Source organism: Doryrhamphus excisus, chromosome 5 (assembly GCF_030265055.1).
Source record: "Doryrhamphus excisus isolate RoL2022-K1 chromosome 5, RoL_Dexc_1.0, whole genome shotgun sequence".
Lineage (NCBI taxonomy): Eukaryota > Metazoa > Chordata > Actinopteri > Syngnathiformes > Syngnathidae > Doryrhamphus > Doryrhamphus excisus.
Window position 1 is genome coordinate 792890 of NC_080470.1, and position 22775 is coordinate 815664.

Below are 22775 nucleotides of genomic sequence, written 5' to 3' on the forward strand. Positions count from 1 at the left end.
ATAAAAAGATTTTGAGAATAAAGTCGTAAATTTACAAAACAAAAGTACTAAATTTACATGAAAAAAGTCAGACATTTACGACAACGATGTCGTAAATTTAGGCGAAAAAAGGTAGTAAATTTATGATTTACAAAAATTAAGTTTAACTAAAAAACTAAGTCGTAAATTTAGGAGAATCATAATATTACGTGTCTCGGGGAAAATAGAGCGTAACTTTTTTTCTTGTAAATTGACCTTATTCTCGTGATTTGATGACTTTTTTTGGTCTAAATTTCCAACTTTCATTTTCCAACGTGGCCCTAATACTTCTCCATCTTTACCGAGCTGGAAATGACGGAATATTAGGGACATATTAAAAAAAAAAAATATATATATATATATATATATATATATAAGAATAATGTCGTAAATTTACAAAAAAAAGTACTAAATTTACATGAAAAAAGACATTTACGAGAACTATATCGTAAATTTAGGTGAAAAAAGGTAGTAAATTTATGATTTACAAAAACTACGTTTAACAAAAAAACTAAGTCGTAAATTTACAAGAATCATAATATTACATGTTTAACTTTTTTTTCTTGTAAATTTACCTTATTCTCGTGAATCGACGACTTTTTTTTTTCCAACTTTCATTTTCCAACGTGGTCCTAATACTCCGTTGTAACCGACAGCGCCTCCTCTATTTTTTATTTTCATGACAATCTTCTCCATCTTTACAGAGCTGGAAATGACGGAATATTAGGGACATATTTAAAAAAAAAAAAAAAAAAAAATATATATATATATATATATAAGATTTTGAGAATAAAGTCGTAAATTTACAAAACAAAAGTACAAAATTTACATGAAAAAAGTCAGACATTTACGAAAATTATGTTGTAAATTTAGGTGAAAAAAGGTAGTAAATTTATGATTGACAAAAACTAAATTTAACTAAAAAACTAAGTCGTAAATTTACGAGAATCATAATATTACGTGTCTCGGGGAAAATAGAGCATAACTTTTTAATTTACCTTATTCTCGTGAATTGACGACTTTTTTGGCTTAAATTTCCAACTTTCATTTTCCAACGTGGCCCTAATACTTCTCCATCTTTACTGAGCTGGAAATGACGGAATATTAGGGACATATTAAAAAAAAAAAAATAATAAAAAAAATAAAAATATATATATATATATATACACATATATATATATATATATATAAGAATAAAGTCGTAAATTTACAAAAAAAGTACTAAATTTACATGAAAAAATCAGACATTTACGAGAACTATGTCGTAAATTTAGGTGAAAAAAGGTAGTAAAGTTTAACTAAAAAACTAAGTCGTAAATTTACGAGAATCATAATATTACGTGTTTAACTTTTTTTTCTTGTAAATTTACCTTATTCTCGTGAATCGGCGACTTTTTTTGGCCTAAATTTCCAACTTTCATTTTCCAACGTGGCCCTAATACTCCGTTGTAACCGAATCTTCATGACAATCTTCTCCATCTTTTTTCCGAGCCTGTGTACTTCTACGTCTACTACATTTAAAGGTAGCCTGCTGAGTAGTTTAAGCACTGCTGCCACTGAACTGGAGGCTTGTGTATCCTTCAAGCATGAATAAAACACACCACTTCAGTTCTTACACCCCCCCCCCCCCCCCAACCCCATTATGTCTTTATTTACTTTTCAGATACTTATGTAAAAGCTTCCTAAGAATCTGCCAGGCAGGAAGTAGAAAGTAGTGCGGCAGGAAAAAAGTGATGAAAAGCAGGAATTTAGATAAGCCACAGTGAAGCTTTTTCCTGCTGATAAAAAGCAGTGATAGTGAATGTTTAGTTCAAGGCTCCTCAACAATAACACAAATTATAGACATGAATGAACGTTCATTAAAAACGAAGGTCGTTCTGGCTAACCTTTCATTATTACAATATTTACAATATCAATATTTTTTTGTAATGTTTAACCTAATATAAGTTTTTAAGTGTTTCACATCAGTTGTTGTCTGATGGTGATCTTTTTAAATAGACAGCAACAACACTGGCTTGTTATTGTAGTACGGCTAAACAGTACTTCTGGTTATTTAGTACTGTCTGAATGCCAAATGCAGTATTTGTATAAATATGATGAGAGAAAAAAAATTGAGAACAAAGTTGTAATATTACACGAACAAACTCGGAAAAGTGTAATATTACAAGAATAAACTTGTAAATTATGAGAATAAAGTGGTAAATTTAGGTGAAAAATAATAATAATAATAACTAATAATTAAACTTTATGTTGCAGGCATTGCCTGAGACGACTATGAAAAATATGGGGGTGGGGGTGGGGGGGCAAAGTGAGACGGACTAGACATGCTAATCTGTTTTTGCTCAACTGCTCTGTTTTGCCGCCATGTTATGAATAAAAGTTAGCCGAGAGGCACGTTTTCCGAGATATTGTTAAAGGTAGTACTTACGGAGTATTAGGGCGACAATGAGAAAAAAAAATTGAGAATAAAGTTGTAATATTACACGAACAAACTCGGAAAAGTGTAATATTACAAGAATAAACTTGTAAATTACGAGAATAAAGTGGTAAATTTAGGTGAAAAATAATAATAATAATAACTAATAATACAACTTTATGTTGCAGGCGTTGCGTGAGACGACTATGAAAAGTATGGGGGGGGGGGCAAAGTGAGAAGGACTAGACATGCTAATCTGTTTGTGCTCAACTGCTCTGTTTTGCCGCCATGTTATGAATAAAAGTTAGCCGAGAGGCACGTTTTCCGAGATATTGTTAAAGGTAGTACTTACGGAGTATTAGGGCGACAATGAGGAAAAAAAAAATTGAGAATAAAGTTGTAATATTACACGAACAAACTCGGAAAAGTGTAATATTACAAGAATAAACTTGTAAATTATGAGAATAAAGTGGTAAATTTAGGTGAAAAATAATAATAATAATAACTAATAATTAAACTTTATGTTGCAGGCATTGCCTGAGACAATATAGATATTTTTATGGCAAACCACAACATTTAGCTGAATTGAAGGAAATCACAGAGTCGTGGGTATAGTGTATTCAGTCGAAGTATTACATTGGTATTGGAAGAAAACTTGCATACAACATGCAACGACCTCGTCTAAACATCGGTCGAGCTACATTCACATTTTTTTTGCATCATCGGACAACAAAAGCATATTTGACAATCATGCATACTAGTTATTGTAGTGCGGCTAAACAGTACTTCTGGTTATTTAAGTACTGTCTGAATCCCAAATGCAGTATTTGTATAAATAGTCTCCAAGGCTGTTTTTAGATAACAATAAACTTTGATGTCTGACCATTCACACAAATAGGAATTGATAGAGTGAAAAGCACATTTTCTTGGCCAGAGGCACATTTTCCGAGATATTGTTAAAGGTAGTACTTACGGAGTATTAGGGCGACAATGAGGAAAAAAAAAATAATTGAGAATAAAGTTGTAATATTACACGAACAAACTCGGAAAAGTGTAATATTACAAGAATAAACTTGTAAATTACGAGAATAAAGTGGTAAATTTAGGTGAAAAATAATAATAATAATAATAACTAATAATAAAACTTCAATCAAGACTTGAGTCTGCTGGCCATTTTTTTTTGCAGATCTTTTTACTCTTTTGAACGCATATTGTTTTGAGAAGCTGAACTCTTGGAACTCTATTATGGAAATGTGTTCCCCTACAGTAATTATTGTTATTATTTTTCCATGAATTGAAAACAGGTGTTTTCAGGTGTCGCTTTGGCATCAGTAAAACTGTCTACTCTATATTACTGTTGTTGATGTTAGGCTTGCTCAGCTATTAGCTAACTGTCATTAGCAAACTGTAGCGAGCTAATGTTAGCTACAGTAGAGGCAATGAGCACTAAATACCGATAAATATGACTACAAATCATTCAAATTACTAAGACAAAACCGTAAATTTGGTAGTACAGTAAACCTCGGATATATCGGATTCAATTGTTCCCACTGGTTTTGTCCGATATAAGCGAAATCCGTTATATGCGTATACCGGAAAATGTCCGTTTTACGCATATATGGGATTTATATCCGGTATATGCGTAAATGGGATTTTATCCGTTATAAAAAGGCACTTCCTTGACTATGTTTCCAATGTACCTGGACGCGCAGGCAACGCTGCAAACGCTGCAAATGACGTCGTATAGCGATAGCCACGATTCGGCGAATCGGATGCGGCCATCCGATATATGCGAGGGAAATTTCATGGAAATGCATTGGAACGGGACTGGAGATTTTGTCCGAAATAGGCAAAATCCATTCTAAAAAAATCCGATATATGCAATGAATTTTTATTGGAAATGCATTACAGAAAAATCGGTTCTTTTTTATCTGTCCGTTGTGAGCGAATTTCCGATATATCCGAGGTTTACTGTAACATGTCATAGGAGTATAAATACCAACAAAAACATAAAGATCACATGAGAGTTTTTTTTTTTTTTTTTTTTTTTTTAACTGTGTACTAACCAATGAATGTTGTATTTTGGTGTGTCTTTTATTCTGTTTACTTGCTCTATTCAACTTCATTCTTTTGTAAAGTGTCTTTGAATATCTTGAAAAGCGCTATACAAATAAAATGTATTATTATTATTATTATTATTATTCTTGAGCTGCAGTCTTTGCTGACCTCAAATCTCCATGGCGACCATTGAACTGTTCACCACTTTATTCCACAAAAACATAAAGATGATGTATGGTGGCACCCCTAAATAATCATGTATTGGAAAAATATTTTCTATGTGTTGTTTCTACATATATTGGAACACTTTTAGTACCCGGACATATCAAAATTCAATAATTGTGTTTTTTGATGCACTTTGGTGTATTGTATTGTAAGTGTATATGTGTGAAACAATAATGTAACATACTAGTATGCATGTCTGAAATAAATTAAGAAAGAAGAATAGTGAAAAAACTAATTTGTCCGTGAGAGAGTATACTGTGGTTTTCCTGTTTTGTAGCTTATGTAGTGGTTTGTGTACTTTTTCACATGCATGCCTGGTTTTGGGGGATGTGGTTAATTAATACTGCAAAACACGAGGCCATGAATATCCTCCACCCGCTATCAGTGTAAGTCGTCCTTCAGTAAGATGCGGCTTTAAGGTATACTGTTATATATATATACGGTATTATACGGTATTGTTTCTTTTTTCCGTCTGTTCCGTTTCCTCTGCGCTAAGAGGCCGACCGAGTGAAGAAGAACGTCTGAACCTGTGAACCGTGTCCCTCAGAGATGGGTTTAGGATGAGCGTGGACCACCGGGACCAGTTCATTCGGGGGTGGATTCTGTGTAATACCGAGCGGCGAAACAAGATATACACCCACGGGTCCAGGATCTGGTTCCAGGAGGCAAAGCGCAGCCACAGGAGAAGGTATACGACCTGTAGAGGACGTCCACTCAGCACAGTTTGTGCAATAAAGACCTGGTGGTAGAGAAGTGGAAGGAGGGGTAAGAAGAGAAAAGTTCAAAGACGTCAACGGAAGTCGTTATAAATAAAAATACAGTAACATTAAATCAGAGTAAGTCACACTTGAATGAATATTAGATGATAGCAAATGAGAGTTAAGAACCAAATTAGTGGATTCAATTCAGTCAGCGTTAACTGAACGAACCTTCAAGGCTGCAGCAGATGTGATATATTTTTCCATCCTGACTTTATCGCTTTATGAGAGGTAAAATCATATTAACTTTTTTTTTTTAATTTTTTTTTTTTTCAATTACAGGGTCAGCTGGTGTGGACTTGTAATGGTGGAACATGTCGCAAGCAGAAAGGCATTACCGACGACGACGTGAGAGATGATTGCAGGTTTGGTTTGGGCGGAGCTGCTGAAATATGACATGCATTCTTGGTGGCGGCCATGCAAAGCGACAGTAACGATTAAAAAATTAACACAGCAAAAAAAAAAAAAAAAAAAAAAAAAAAAAAAAAATTAACACAGCAGGATATTTTAGTATCATGTTGACGTCCGAAAGCACAAGAGCACGCCACTCCAAATGTTGAGTTATTTTTCTGAAAAAAAAAAAAAAAATCATGAAAAAAAAAAAAATGAAAAGGTAACGAACTTACTATGTACATATGGAAACAAATTATGATTTTTTTTTTCTGAAGTAACCGACAAAGTATATCAATTTCAAAACACAAGACATCCTGCACGGAAACTGATGTAATTCTGGTCAATTCTTTTGAGTTGTTATTTTTTTTTTTTTTTTTTAGAGAAATTGAACAACCTCAAGCATGAAAATAAGGGTGTCTGTATCCAAGCGTGGAACCCGCATCTAACGTCACGTGACATCAGCCGACTGACATCAAAGTCCCTGCGGAAGCAATCAGCAGCTCCTGAAACGTCTCAAGAAGCCGAATTTTTAGCAGCCAGGACGAGAAAAAAAGGCTGTGTTCTCTTGGAACTCTATTACGGAAATGTGTTTCCCTACAGTAGTTATTCTTATTATTTTTCCATGAATTGAAAACACCTTATGGTTCAAGTTTTTTTTCCAAGTAAGGAGTCTGACTTTGGCAGGAGACAAATATAACGCTGAGTGATTTGTGAGATTTTTTTACTCTTTTGAACGCATATTGTTTTGAGAAGCTGAACTCTTGGAACTCTATTACGGAAATGTGTTTCCCTACAGTAGTTATTCTTATTATTTTTCCATGAATTGAAAGGTTTTTTAATGTGTTGCTTTGAATTTGTCTGTACTGTTATTTCGATAAATGCTTTATAATTATCCTTATTGCCAAGTTAAGTTAAGTTAAGTTAAGTTAAGTTAAGTTAAGTTAAAGGGATAGTTCAGATTTTTCATGTGAAGTTGGAGTTGCTGGGGTTACACAAGTAAGGAGTCTGACTTTGGCAGGAGACAAATATAACGCTGAGTGATTTTTTTTACTCTTTTGAACGCATATTGTTTTGAGAAGCTGGACTCTTGGAACTCTTGGAACATTATTACGGAAATGTGTTTCCCTACAGTAGTTATTGTTATTATTTTTCCATGAATTGAAAACACCTTATGGTTCAAGTTTTTTTTTATGTGTCGCTTTGAATTTGTCTGTACTGTTATTTCGATAAATGCTTTATAATTATCTTTATTGCCAAGTTAAGTTAAGTTAAGTTAAGTTAAAGGGATAGTTCAGATTTTTCATGTGAAGTTGGAGTTGCTGGCGTTACACAAGTAAGGAGTCTGACTTTGGCAGGAGACAAATATAACGCTGAGTGATTTTTTTACTCTTTTGAACGCATATTGTTTTGAGAAGCTGAACTCTTGGAACATTATTACGGAAATGTGTTTCCCTACAGTAGTTATTCTTATTATTTTTCCATGAATTGAAAGGTTTTTTAATGTGTTGCTTTGAATTTGTCTGTACTGTTATTTCGATAAATGCTTTGTAATTATCCTTATTGCCAAGTTAAGTTAAGTTAAGTTAAGTTAAAGGGATAGTTCAGATTTTTCATCCGAAGTTGGAGTTGCTGGGGTTACACAAGTAAGGAGTCTGACTTTGGCAGGAGACAAATATAACGCTGAGTGATTTTTTTTACTCTTTTGAACGCATATTGTTTTGAGAAGCTGAACTCTTGGAACTCTATTACGGAAATGTGTTTCCCTACAGTAGTTATTGTTATTATTTTTCCATGAATTGAAAGGTTTTTTAATGTGTTGCTTTGAATTTGTCTGTACTGTTATTTCGATAAATGCTTTATAATTATCCTTATTGCCAAGTTAAGTTAAGTTAAGTTAAGTTAAAGGGATAGTTCAGATTTTTCATGTGAAGTTGGAGTTGCTGGGGTTACACAAGTAAGGAGTCTGACTTTGGCAGGAGACAAATATAACGCTGAGTGATTTTTTTTACTCTTTTGAACGCATATTGTTTTGAGAAGCTGAACTCTTGGAACATTATTACGGAAATGTGTTTCCCTACAGTAGTTATTCTTATTATTTTTCCATGAATTGAAAACACCTTATGGTTCAAGTTTTTTTTAATGTGTTGCTTTGAATTTGTCTGTACTGTTATAAATGCTTTATAATTTGGCAGGAGACAAATATAACGAGTGATTTGTGAGATCTTTTTACTCTTTTGAACGCATATTGTTTTGAGAAGCTCAACTCCTTAGTCGTGTAACCCCAGCGACAACCTGGAACAACGCTCTTCATCACCCAAATCTGACCAGAACTGGACTTAGGGGACTGACTGGGCTGTAAGTCGCTGTTGATGTACTACACCGCTAATGGGGATGTCATACAACCTCAAAAAAAATGATGTCAAAATGTCAAAAAATCAGAACACTCCCTTTAAGAAAAAAGTAAAAAGTTAAGTTAAGTTAAGTTAAGTTAAAGGGATAGTTCAGATTTTTCATCCGAAGTTGGAGTTGCTGGGGTTACACAAGTAAGGAGTCTGACTTTGGCAGGAGACAAATATAACGCTGAGTGATTTTTTTACTCTTTTGAACGCATATTGTTTTGAGAAGCTGAACTCTTGGAACATTATTACGGAAATGTGTTTCCCTACAGTAGTTATTGTTATTATTTTTCCATGAATTGAAAGGTTTTTTAATGTGTTGCTTTGAATTTGGCTGTACTGTTATTTCGATAAATGCTTTGTAATTATCTTTATTGCCAAGTTAAGTTAAGTTAAGTTAAAGGGATAGTTCAGATTTTTCATGTGAAGGTGGAGTTGCTGGGGTTACACAAGTAAGGAGTCTGACTTTGGCAGGAGACAAATATAACGCTGAGTGATTTTTTTACTCTTTTGAACGCATATTGTTTTGAGAAGCTGAACTCTTGGAACTCTTGGAACTCTATTACGGAAATGTGTTTCCCTACAGTAGTTATTCTTATTATTTTTCCATGAATTGAAAGGTTTTTTTATGTGTTGCTTTGAATTTGGCTGTACTGTTATTTTGATAAATGCTTTATAATTATCTTTATTGCCAAGTCAAGTTAAGTTAAGTTAAGTTAAGTTAAGTTAAGTTAAATTAAAGGGATAGTTCAGATTTTTCATGTGAAGTTGGAGTTGCTGGGGTTACACAAGTAAGGAGTCTGACTTTGGCAGGAGACAAATATAACGCTGAGTGATTTTTTTTTACTCTTTTGAACGCATATTGTTTTGAGAAGCTGAACTCTTGGAACTCTATTACGGAAATGTGTTTCCCTACAGTAGTTATTCTTATTATTTTTCCATGAATTGAAAACACCTTATGGTTCAAGTTTTTTTTTATGTGTCGCTTTGAATTTGGCTGTACTGTTATTTCGATAAATGCTTTGTAATTATCCTTATTGCCAAGTTAAGTTAAGTTAAGTTAAGTTAAGTTAAGTTAAAGGGATAGTTCAGATTTTTCATGTGAAGTTGGAGTTGCTGGGGTTACACAAGTAAGGAGTCTGACTTTGGCAGGAGACAAATATAACGCTGAGTGATTTTTTTTACTCTTTTGAACGCATATTGTTTTGAGAAGCTGAACTCTTGGAACTCTTGGAACTCTATTACGGAAATGTGTTTCCCTACAGTAGTTATTCTTATTATTTTTCCATGAATTGAAAACACCTTATGGTTCAAGTTTTTTTTTATGTGTCGCTTTGAATTTGTCTGTACTGTTATTTTGATAAATGCTTTATAATTTGGCAGGAGACAAATATAACGAGTGATTTGTGAGATCTTTTTACTCTTTTGAACGCATATTGTTTTGAGAAGCTCAACTCCTTAGTCGTGTAATCCCAGCGACGACCTGGAACAACGCTCTTCATCACCCAAATCAAACCAGAACTGGACTTAGGGGACCGATTGGGCAGTAAGTCGCTGTTGATGAAGTACACCGCTAATGGGGATGTCATACAACCTCAAAAAAAAATGTCAAAATGTTATAAAAATGTCAAAAAAATCAGAACCTTCCCTTTAAGAAAAAAGTAAAAAAAATGTCTTATTTGTATGGAAATGGAAATATATTGAAATTATAAGATATCTTTGAATAAACTTGAATAAACCTGGTTTCTGTCAATCAAATAATGGTGATAAAATGTATATACTGTAAGTATCACATTAAAAACAGTTTCCAGACAACTCGGTTTAATCCATCCAAAACTTATTGAGTTATTGAGTGTTAAGGTTAGACAAATGAAGTATAGAGAGCATCAGCATAACAAGCACAGCAAGACGACAGGCACTCTAATAATAATAGAGTGATTTCATGGATTAGGGCAGGAGAGAAATTATATAAACCAGGGATGCTCCGATCAACGCGGTACCGATCAATATCGTCTGATATACTCCGTATGCCGATAAACCAGGGGTCTCAAACTCAATTTACTTGGGGGCCACTTGGCGAGACTGGGCCGCATCAGGTTTTCCAAAAAAACCCCCCCAAAAACGCATTTATTAAAAACAGAAAAATGAATAAACTTTGCTTTGGTTCCAATTTTCTACAATAAAAGCTCTGATAAAACATTCCACTGTTCTCAAATATCTTACTATTTAATTTTCTACACAAAATAAGATGAAAAATAAATAAACAAATCAAGAATAAAGAAAATCAATCAATCAGTAATAAATAAATATAATAATAATAATAATAAATTAAGAAAGCACATATAGTCGCTGGGTAGACAAATGATTTTTTTCATATTAAAATGAACAAAGCATTATTAGAGCCCTGTAGACATGACAAAACACGACTATAGTCACATTTATACTTTTTTTATTTACAACATATTGCGCAACCGCAGGGTCTCGAGACACATGCTAACTCGCAAACTAGAGAGCTAGCCACCTAAACGGTAGCCTTCAAGTTATTTCCTTTCAACTTAAATAGCCAAAAACTTACCACTTCCACACGGATAGGGAGGATAACTATTAACAGTTATTTAACCTTTAACATGAACATGAATCAAACGTAGTAATTTTTTCTGGGTACATGATACCATACAGCATCCATATCAAACTTTAACATTAAACTTTCATATCAAGGCGGGGGGCCTCAAAGTAGTGTTTTTATTTACAAAATATTGCACAACTGCGGGATCTTGAGACACATGCTAACTCGCTAAACTAGAGAGCTAGCCACCTAAACGGTAGCCTTCAAGTTATTTCCTTTCAACTTACATAGCCAAAAACTTACCACTTCCACACGGATAGGGAGGATAACTATTAACAGTTATTTAACCTTTAACATGAACATGAATCAAACGTAATAATTTTTTCTGGGTACATGATACCATACAGCATCCATATCAAACTTTAAACATTAAACTTTCATATGAAGGCGGGGGGCCTCAAAGTAGTGTCCTGCGGGCCACATTTGGCCCGCGGGCTGCCACGTGTTTTTATTTACAACATATTGCGCAACTGCGGGATCTTGAGACACATGCTAAACGGTAGCCTTCAAGTTATTTCCTTTCAACTTAAATAGCCAAAAACTTACCACTTCCACACGGATAGGGAGGATAACTATTAACAGTTATTTAACCTTTAACATGAACATGAATCAAACGTAATCATTTTTTCTGGGTACATGATACCATACAGCATCCATATCAAACTTTAAACATTAAACTTTCATATCAAGGCGGGGGGGCTCAAAGTAGTGTTTTTATTTACAACATATTGCACAACTGCGGGATCTCGAGACACATGCTAACTCGCAAACTAGAGAGCTAGCCACCTAAACGGTAGCCTTCAAGTTATTTCCTTTCAACTTAAATAGCCCAAAACTTACCACTTCCACACGGATAGGGAGGATAACTATTAACAGTTATTTAACCTTTAACATGAACATGAATCAAACGTAGTAATTTTTTCTGGGTACATGATACCATACAGCATCCATATCAAACTTTAACATTAAACTTTCATATCAAGGCGGGGGGCCTCAAAGTAGTGTCCTGCGGGCCACATTTGGCCCGCGGGCTGCCACGTGTTTTTATTTACAACATATTGCACAACTGCGGGATCTCGAGACACATGCTAACTCGCAAACTAGAGAGCTAGCGACCTAAACGGTAGCCTTCAAGTTATTTCCTTTCAACTTAAATAGCCCAAAACGTACCACTTCCACACGGATAGGGAGGATAACTATTAACAGTTATTTAACCTTTAACATGAACATTAATCAAACGTAATATTTTTTTCTGGGTACATGATACCATACAGCATCCATATCAAACTTAACATTAAACTTTCATATCAAGGCGGGGGGCCTCAAAGTAGTGTCCTGCGGGCCACATTTGGCCCGCGGGCTGCCACGTGTTTTTATTTACAACATATTGCGCAACTGCGGGATCTCGAGACACATGCTAACTCGCAAACTAGAGAGCTAGCCACCTAAACGGTAGCCTTCAAGTTATTTCCTTTCAACTTAAATAGCCCAAAACTTACCACTTCCACACGGATAGGGAGGATAACTATTAACAGTTATTTAACCTTTAACATGAACATGAATCAAACGTAGTATTTTTTTCTGGGTACATGATACCATACAGCATCCATATCATATTATAACATTAAACTTTCATATCAAGGCGGGGGGCCTCAAAGTAGTGTCTTGCGGGCCACATTTGGCCCGCGGGCTGCCACGTGTTTTTATTTACAACATATTGCGCAACCGCAGGGTCTTGAGACACATGCTAACTCGCTAAACTAGAGAGCTAGCCAAGTTATTTCCTTTCAACTTAAATCGCCAAAAACTTACCACTTCCACACGGATAGGGAGGATAACTATTAACAGTTATTTAACCTTTAACATGAACATGAATCAAACGTAGTAATTTTTTCTGGGTACATGATACCATACAGCATCCATATCAAACTTAAACATTAAACTTTCATATCAAGGCGGGGGGCCTCAAAGTAGTGTCCTGCGGGCCACATTTGGCCCGCGGGCTGCCACGTGTTTTTATTTACAACATATTGCACAACTGCAGGGTCTTGAGACACATGCTAACTCGCTAAACTAGAGAGCTAGCCACCTAAACGGTAGCCTTCGAGTTATTTCCTTTCAACTTAAATAGCCAAAAACTTACCACTTCCACACGGATAGGGAGGATAACTATTAACAGTTATTTAACCTTTAACATGAACATGAATCAAACGTAATCATTTTTTTCTGGGTACATGATACCATACAGCATCCATATCAAACTTTAACATTAAACTTTCATATCAAGGCGGGGGGCCTCAAAGTAGTGTTTTTATTTACAAAATATTGCACAACTGCGGGGTCTCGAGACACATGCTAACTCGCAAACTAGAGAGCTAGCCACCTAAACGGTAGCCTTCAAGTTATTTCCTTTCAACTTAAATAGCCAAAAACTTACCACTTCCACACGGATAGGGAGGATAACTATTAACAGTTATTTAACCTTTAACATGAACATGAATCAAACGTAATATTTTGAAGTTCTGGGTACATGATACCATACAGCATCCATATCAAACTTTCAACATTAAACTTTCATATCAAGGCGGGGGGCCTCAAAGTAGTGTCCTGCGGGCCACATTTGGCCCGCGGGCTGCCACATGTTTTTATTTACAACATATTGCGCAACTGCGGGATCTCGAGACACATGCTAACTCGCTAAACTAGAGAGCTAGCGACCTAAACGGTAGCCTTCAAGTTATTTCCTTTCAACTTAAATAGCCAAAAACTTACCACTTCCACACGGATAGGGAGGATAACTATTAACAGTTATTTAACCTTTAACATGAACATGAATCAAACGTAATCATTTTTTCTGGGTACATGATACCATACAGCATCCATATCATATTATAACATTAAACTTTCATATCAAGGCGGGGGCCTCAAACTAGTTGACCCACGTGATCGATACCCGAATCAGCCGCATAAAACCCTGATGGGAGCATCCCTGGTATCAACTGATGAGTTGATCCAAGACGTGGTTGGTTTGGCACGTTGGCGCTCACAGCCCCGATGTTAAATGGGGACGACGGTTCGCTTACGAATCAACAATTTCGTTTTACTCGCCTTATTCGGGAAACTTGACACATGATGTATATCCAGGGATCGAATATCTGATTGCAGGTGGCCATGCGTACGTAGAACAAAACAGTTTCAGGGCTTACAGGCTCCGCTGACGATGACTTGACCAGAATATAAATCTGTGCAAGGTGTCACACATACCAGGGTTAGACTGGACTACAGAACCACTAGGTACTAGGTACTAGGTACTAGGTACTGCAATGAACGGGGCTATGAACATCATACTGGTTTTGATTGCCATGCAGAATTTTACTTAAACATCTCTTATTAGGAGTTGTACTGTAAAAAAAAAAGTAAATATTTTGGCTTGACCAAATAACAAAATGGAAATAAATAAAAATCAAATTTCCGGTCCGATGATCAGCTGGGATAGACTCCAGCTGACCATCAGACCGGAAAACACTAGAAAATGTTAGCCAAGCGTTTCCTCATGTTGACCATGACCGACCGTTAAATTGAGTTTCCTATTCCCCGGTTTCCAGGAAACTGGTTTTGCCCACGTTGGACAGCAAATCAAGTCCAGCTTGAACGCACCATCAGATAATCCGAGGGTTTTTACTTCTACGCTTTGAGAAGATTGCATCGCTGAGGAGAAATGAAGCACGGAGAAGGGAAGCGCATAACATCTCCTAGGATGGTAGGATGCCTCGTTAAGGATCAAACGGGCGCCGGCCAGTTCTGATAAAACCACACACAACAGATAGAAAGGTCAGGGTGGGGGTCCTGGGGGGGCTTTAGATGCCTTTGTCACATGACACCACCGGGGAATCGCCTGAGTGGAACAGGAATCCTTGTGTAAGAAATACTTTTTCCCCGTGTCAAAGCTATTTCTTATTTCATATGCAGTACGTATGCAAATATGAATAAAATAAAGATGATATGAAAATATCATCCAAAACTGTTCGGGCCCCCAAGATGTGGATCTTACTTATGAGTGTTAGCAACACAAAACACAGACACAAAAACGATTATTGACTCATGAACTCGTGGAAAAAGGGTGGGCGACCTTTGTGGGCGACATGAACAAGGCTCCCTAAAGTATTGCTAGGAATATGAATTTGTTGAAAGTCATAATTGTCTCTGAAATATCTAACCCAATGTTTATTTCAACTGGTCTCATATAAATATTTCACATTCAGGTACAGGCACATTTGGAATACTGTGAACGAACGAACGAATGATCGATCGATAGAACGATAGATGGAAAGATAGAACGATAGATGGAATGATAGATAGAACAATAGAATGATAGAAAGAACGATAGATAGAACGATAGATAGAACGATAGAACGATAGAACGATAGATAGAACAATAGATAAAACGACAGATAGAACGACAGATAAAATGATAGATAAAACGATAGATAAAACGATAGATAGAACGATAGCACGATAGAATGATAGATAGAACGATAGAATGATAGATAGAACAATAGATAGAACGATAGATAGAACAACAGGATAGATAGAACGATAGGATAGATAGAACGATAGGATAGATAGAACGATAGAACGATAGAAAGAACGATAGAACGATAGAACGATAGAATGATAGAAAGAACGATAGAAAAAACGATAGAAAGAACGATGATAGAACGATAGAACGACAGGATAGATAGAACGACAGGATAGATAGAACGATAGAAAAAACAATAGAAAGAACGATAGATAGATAGAACGACAGGATAGATAGAACGACAGGATAGATAGAACGATAGGATAAATACAGAGAACGATAGATAGAATGATAGAACAATAGAACAATAGAAAGAACGATAGAATGATAGAAAGAACGATAGAATGATAGAAAGAACGATAGAAAAAACGATAGAAAGAACGATGGAACAATAGATAGAACAATAGATAGAATGACAGATCAATAGAATGATAGAAAGAACGATAGATAGAACGATAGATCGATAGAAAGAATGATAGATAAAACGATAGATAGAACGATAGATAGAACGATAGATAGAACGATAGAACAATAGATAGAACGATAGATGGATAGATGGATAGATGGATAGATGGATAGATAGAACGATAGATGGATAGATAGAACGATAGATAGAACGATAGATAGAACGATAGATAGAACGATAAAACGACAGATCAATAGATAGAACGATAGATAGAACGATTGAATGATAGAACGATAGATAGAACGATAGAACAATAGATAGAACGATAGATGGATAGATGGATAGATAGAACGATAGATGATAGATAGAACGATAGATAGAACGATAGATAGAACGATTGAATGATAGAACGACAGATAGAACGATAGATAGAACGATAGATAGAACGATAGATAGAACGATAAAACGACAGATCAATAGATAGAACGATAGATAGAACGATTGAATGATAGAACGATAGATAGAACGATAGATAGAACGATAGAATGATAGAACGATTGAATGATAGAACGATAGATAGAACGATAGATAGAACGATAGAATGATAGAACGATTGAATGATAGAACGATAGATAGAACGATAGATAGAACAATAGATAGAACGATAGAATGATAAATAGAACGATAGATAGAACAATAGATAGATAGATAGAGACTCACCAGCAGAGGACACCAGCAGATGGAAGCGATGGCCATGATGAGGATGAGCTGCACCATCATCTCCACTTCCTGGTCTCGCCGGCGTTGCGTGTTGCCCCGCCCACAGCAGACCCTGACCAAGGTAACGACGCTGACGGTGTTCAACACGAAGGACACGGCGATGCAGGTCAGCCCCACCAGGGAAAAGAGCAGGGAAAAGGCCAGGTCGGTGCCTCCTGGGCTGATGTTTAAGAAGCACCAGGATCCGGGCATCTGCACGTGGTAGCTCCCGATGCCGGTGAGGGGCAAGGACGCCACGGAGCCAGCGCTCATCCACACGAGCAGCAACATGGAGACCGTTCGCCTCTTGGGCGTGCTGGCGGTGCGTGCAAATGGGCGATTGATGCCGATGAAGCGCTCCACGGCCATGGCGGCGCCGAGCAGCAGCGGGCACAGTCCGTAAAAGACCATGGACATGCCCATGAAGTTGCAGAAGTGGCAGCGGGGGTCTAAGGTGCGCCAGTTGAAGTGCGTGACGTGGAAGGAGACCACGATGGTGCCTGTGACCAACAGGCCCATGAAGTCGGTGACCACCAGGCCTCCCAGAAAGATGAGGAAGGAAGAGCGAGCGCTGCTGTGGGTCTGCCGGAACGACTTGAGAAGAACCACGAAGGCGATGAGGTTGGAGGTGAGACCCAAAGCGCTGAAGATGGAGGAGAAGTAGGCTGAGGCGATGGTGGGCACGTACTTAAATGGAGGGCTGTTAATGGAGTAGCAGAGGGGGGTGTCAGTGTCATTGGAGGGCGGAAGGACTGAGGTGTTCATGGTGACCAGCTGGGATGGGAGATGTCCGCTTCAGATTCTGAAGAACAATATCAGTTTGCCTCTTCAACCTTGAAAATAAAAACAAATAGGATGTCAGACCCACTTGGACGCAAGTGCACCGAATGGAAATACACAAAATACCAATATACCAAAATACCAATATACCAAAATACCAATACACTGTACACTACTGATCAATGGAAATATGGGCTAATAACTACAAAAGCAATCTTCACTGGCTAAATGTACTGCAAAAAAGGCCAGTAAGGATAATTCATAATGCCGCCTACAGAGAACATACTAACTCCTTATTTGTAAAATCACAAATACTTCAATGGTACTATGGTACCCATGATGGCATTGGATGCTCATATCACCGCATACTTTGCTACGGGACAAAAAATTAAAAAAATAAAAATTTATAAAAAATTTTTTTTCATGAGTTTAATAGACCTCTGTCATGTGTATCCAAATCACATATTTTGGTCTTGAAATCATTTTTAAAAATATGAAAAAAGTGAAATTTATTTCAGCCAAAAGGCGCTAAATCCGGAAAAAAAATTAATAAAAAAAATATATAAAATACATGGTGTGTGCAGGATTTTTATAGTATGCATTTTTATGACCTATATTGATAGCTCTTTCATTTGCAATATAGACTTGATGACCAAATAGATTCATATGTGCGGAGTTAAAAATCATTGATTTTCTTTTTTTGGTTGCAAGCTCTTCATATTATGAAAGCAGGAAGTGAACAAATGTAACAGTTACTCATTGTAAAAGTACCAGGAACTGGAACTGGGAACCGATTATGGGATGCACCCTGGACTGGTGGCCAGCCAATCCCAGGGCACATAAATAGACAAACAACCATTCACACTCACATTCATACCTATGGACAATTTGGAGTGGCTAATTAACCTAGCATGTTTTTTTTTGGAATGTGGGAGGAAACCGGAGTACCCGGAGAAAACCCACGCATGCACCATATGACCCAAAGTTTGCGATTCCTGTCTCCACAATACAGTACCAACTCATCAAAATGTCACTTGTGATACTGTTCCTCATCTGTCAAGCAAACCCAGCCATCATCATCACTTGAAAGTGCATCAAAAAACATTATAATTAAAAAACTCCCCATGCATGCACGGGGAGAACATGCAAACTCCGCACAGAGATGGCCGAGCGTGGAATCGAACTCCAGTCTCCTAGCTCCTAGGCCTGCGCGCTAACCACTCTGGGGAATATTTTGTTATTAAAGTATAATAGGAGTGTAAATGTGACTATAGGGGTGTTATTTCATGTCTATGGGGCTCTAACAATGGTAAAAACTGTATTTAAATAGTAGTGTGATTATGAAAATATTCCATTTCCAGTATTAATTTTGAATCCTACTTCGTGGACATTCACTTGGACGAGGGCGGAATCGAACTCGGGTCTCCTAGCTGTGAGGTCTGCGCGCTAACCACTCGCCCCACCGTGCAGCCTCATCTCCAGCCCTTGTCTTTGTCAAACACTCTCACCTAAGAATCACTAATATGGTGACAGCGGGTCCTTTTGTAGCGGGGCTGAAATGCAGTGGAAAGACAACTTTATAAAAGACAAACGATATAAAAGAATGAAACAACATGGCTTACACTTCCTGAGTGTGCTCTGTGGCAATAATGTGGGAAAAAAAAGTCCTGGTGACTTTTCAGAAAGTAATTTACTTCCTGGTGAGAGCTTAAAAAACATGATGATAGACAGCTGGCATCCTGGTTTCCACCTGTTTGACCTGTTGACTTCCTGCAGAGGTGACAGATCCACCAAGACCACAACAAGCAGGTTTTTCCCCCACAGCCATAAAATGACAAAGGCTATAAGATCATGCAATGATTCATCCATCCGCCCTTTTGTTTTTGTCTGTGTAACAGGAGCCATGTCTGTTCCTTGTTTATACTCGGGTCGGCCTGGACTTTGTCGTTTTATGCTGTGTCAGGTTCTAGCATGTTAAATGATGGCTTCCATGTACACGTATAAACAGAAGACCTTCTCAAATGTGTTTTATTAAAAGTTTCCCAAATTTGGACGCAATGCCGATTATAATGGGACATTTTTAACAGGATTAATAACACAGTCAAACATGAAAACATTCTATTACATTTGTTAGAGGGAATAATCTTTCCTGAAAAAGTTCTCTGTATTTACTATTATACAGTAAACCTCGGATATATCGGATTCAATTGTTCCCACTGGTTTTGTCCGATATAAGCGAAATCCGTTATATGCGTATACCGGAAAATGTCCGTTTTACGCATATATGGGATTTATATCCGGTATATGCGTAAATGGGATTTTATCCATTATAAAAAGGCGATATCTATCGTTCTGTCGTTCTATCTATCGTTCTATCTATCATTCTATCGTTCTATTGTCCTATCTATTGTTCTATCGTTCTACCTATTGTTCTACCTATCGTTCTATGTATTGTTCTATCATTCTATCGTTCTATTGTTCTATTGTTCTATTGTGCTATCTATCGTTCTATATATCATTCTATCGTTCTAGCTATCGTTCTATCATTCTATGTATAGTTCTATTGTTCTATCGTTCTGTCATTCTATCGTTCTATCGTTCTATGTATCGTTCTATCGTTCTATATATCGTTCTATTGTTCTATGTATCGTTCTATCATTCTATCTATCGTTCTATTGTTCTATCTGTCCTTCTATCATTCTATCTATTGTTGTATCGTTCTATCTATTGTTCTTTCTATCGTTCTATCATTCTATCTATCGTTCTTTCTATCGTTCTATCGTTCTATCGTTCTATCATTCTATCTATCGTTCTATCGTTCTATCTATCGTTCTATCTATCGTTCTATCTATCGTTCTATCTATCGTTGTATCGTTCTATCTATTGTTCTTTCTATCGTTCTATCATTCTATCTATCGTTCTTTCTATCATTCTATCGTTCTATTGTTCTATCGTCTATCTATCGTTCTATCGTTCTATCTAAATTCCTTGACTATGTTTCCAATGTACCTGGACGCGCAGGCAACGCTGCAAACGCTGCAAATGACGTCGTATAGCGGCCTGTCACGATTCGGCGAATCGGAGCGCCACGATGCGGCCATCCGATATATGCCAGGGAAATTTCATGGAAATGCATTGGAACGGGACTGGAGATTTTGTCCGAAATAGGCGAAATCCGTTATAAAAAATCCAATATATGCAATGAATTTTTATTGGAAATGCATTACAGAAAAATCGGTTCTTTTTTTATCTGTCCGTTGTGAGCGAATTTCCGATATATCCGAGTCCGATATATCCGAGGTTTACTGTATAATTTTATAATTGTTCATGAAAACACGTGCGTATTAAATGTGGTGAACGAGCCTCACAGTGAAGCAAGCGGGCAGCAAGTTGAAGTATTTGTCATTTTAGAAATAAGAGTTAGTATGTAGGCGGCATTATGAATTATCCCAGGGGTGGGCAAACTACGGCCCGGGGGCCACATGCGGCCCGCCAAGTGTTTCAATATGGCCCGCCTGTTTTTTTCCAAAGTATTTCATTTAAACTCAACACATAACCTGGCATTGTGGCTCGGGCCAACTTTTTGATGGTTGAGGTAGCTGCTTTATCAATTTTCGTTATTTGATGTGGTCTGTTGTTTACAAAATGCTCCTGGAAAAAGGAACACAAGCACAAAAATAAAAATAAAAATAATGACAATAATAATAATAATAAGAATGTTGTTAATAATAATAATATTACTATTATTATATTCATATTGTTATAATATGTTATATAATAATAGTCATAATATTATTATTAATAATAATGATATTATTATTAATAATAATGATATTATTATTAATAATAATAATTAATAATAAATAATAATAATAATATTATTATTAATAATAATTGTTAATAATAATTGTTAATAATAATAACAATAATAATATTACTATTATTATATTCATATTGTTGTTAATAATATTAATATAATAATAATAATAATAACAATAATAATATTATGACTAACAACAATAATAATAATCTAATGATAATAACATTACTATAACTAATAACAAATATAAAATAGTAATAATAAAGACAATAATAATAATAAAAATAATAATACATTTAATTTCCAACACACTTTACATCAAATAAATGATTTTAAAGTGCACATATAGCAGATTGCATGACACTTTTACATGTAAAATATGCGTAAAAATAGGACTGTTGCATGTAAAATACTATATAGTCTGCCCCCCCCTGTCAATTTTGTTAAATCAATGCGGCCCGCGAGTCAAAAAGTTTGCCCACCCCTGAATTATCCTTACTGGCCTTTTTTCCCCCCAGTACATTTAGCCAGTGAAGATTGCTTTTATAGTTATTATCCCATATTTCCACACAATAACTAAGATATGGTAGAACCAGAGAGCATGTTTTTTAATGTCTCAAACGCATTGTTACTGCGTTTCATCAGTTGAGACCACGTTTAGTAACTTGATACGCACTCGGGAATAAAACACAGTTACTGGTTTGGCACAATTATTACAGCTAAGCAAAACAGAACCTCTGCGGTAAATAAATACACGATGACGGATCCTTAACTGTGAAAACACTTCATAGAATTCATTCTGGAGTACGGCAGCATGTCAAAAGAAAACCCAACTGATGAGGTCCTTCACTATCTTGGAAAATCCGACATCGAGACAGACGATGCTCGACGCCAAGTGCGGCCGTGAAAAACCTTTTTAAGTACGCCATTAAGCAAAAAGTGCCTATTAGCATGGAATCGATACATCAATATGTCATATTTAGTACGGCCTCGCCGAGACTTGAAAATGGCTTCCCTTTTTGAGAGTAACAGGAAACCACAATTTGTGCATGAAGCCCAGAGAAGGCTGAAGCTATGTTAATATTTTAGAGCAGGGGTCTCAAACACGCGGCCCGCGGGCCAAATGTGGCCCGCAGGACACCAGTTTGAGGCCCCCCGCCTTGATATGAAAGTTTAATGTTTGATATGGATATGGTATCATGTACCCAGAAAAAATTACTACGTTTGATTAATGTTCATATTAAAGGTTAAATAACTGTTAATAGTTATCCTCCCTATCCGTGTGGAAGTGGTAAGTTTTTGGCTATTTAAGTTTAAAGGAAATAACTTGAAGGCTACCGTTTAGGTGGCTAGCTCTCTAGTTTAGCGAGTTAGCATGTGTCTCAAGACCCTGCAGTTGCGCAATATGTTGTAAATAAAAAGAGTATAAATGTGACTATAGTCGTGTTTTGTCATGTCTACAGGGCTCTAATAATGCTTTGTTTATTTTAATATGAAAAAAAAAATTGTCTACCCACCAACTATATGTGGTTTCTTAAGTT

The 22775-nt window shown here is 36.4% G+C and overlaps 1 protein-coding gene across 2 annotated transcripts in view; it reads right to left on the reverse strand.

Annotated features, from left to right (window-relative positions):
- Nucleotides 1–1474: 1474 nt before the first annotated feature.
- tbxa2r (thromboxane A2 receptor) overlaps nucleotides 1475–22775 on the reverse strand; it is a 37157-nt gene continuing 15856 nt past the window's right edge. For both annotated transcript variants that reach the window (XM_058074054.1, XM_058074053.1), the window contains exons 4-5: nucleotides 16596–17467; nucleotides 1475–5456 (exon numbers count right to left, since the gene is read on the reverse strand). In XM_058074054.1, coding sequence (XP_057930037.1) covers nucleotides 5163–5456; nucleotides 16596–17399 — 1098 coding nt within the window. In that variant the 5' untranslated portion in view covers nucleotides 17400–17467 and the 3' untranslated portion in view covers nucleotides 1475–5162. The remainder of the gene's footprint in view (nucleotides 5457–16595; nucleotides 17468–22775) is intronic.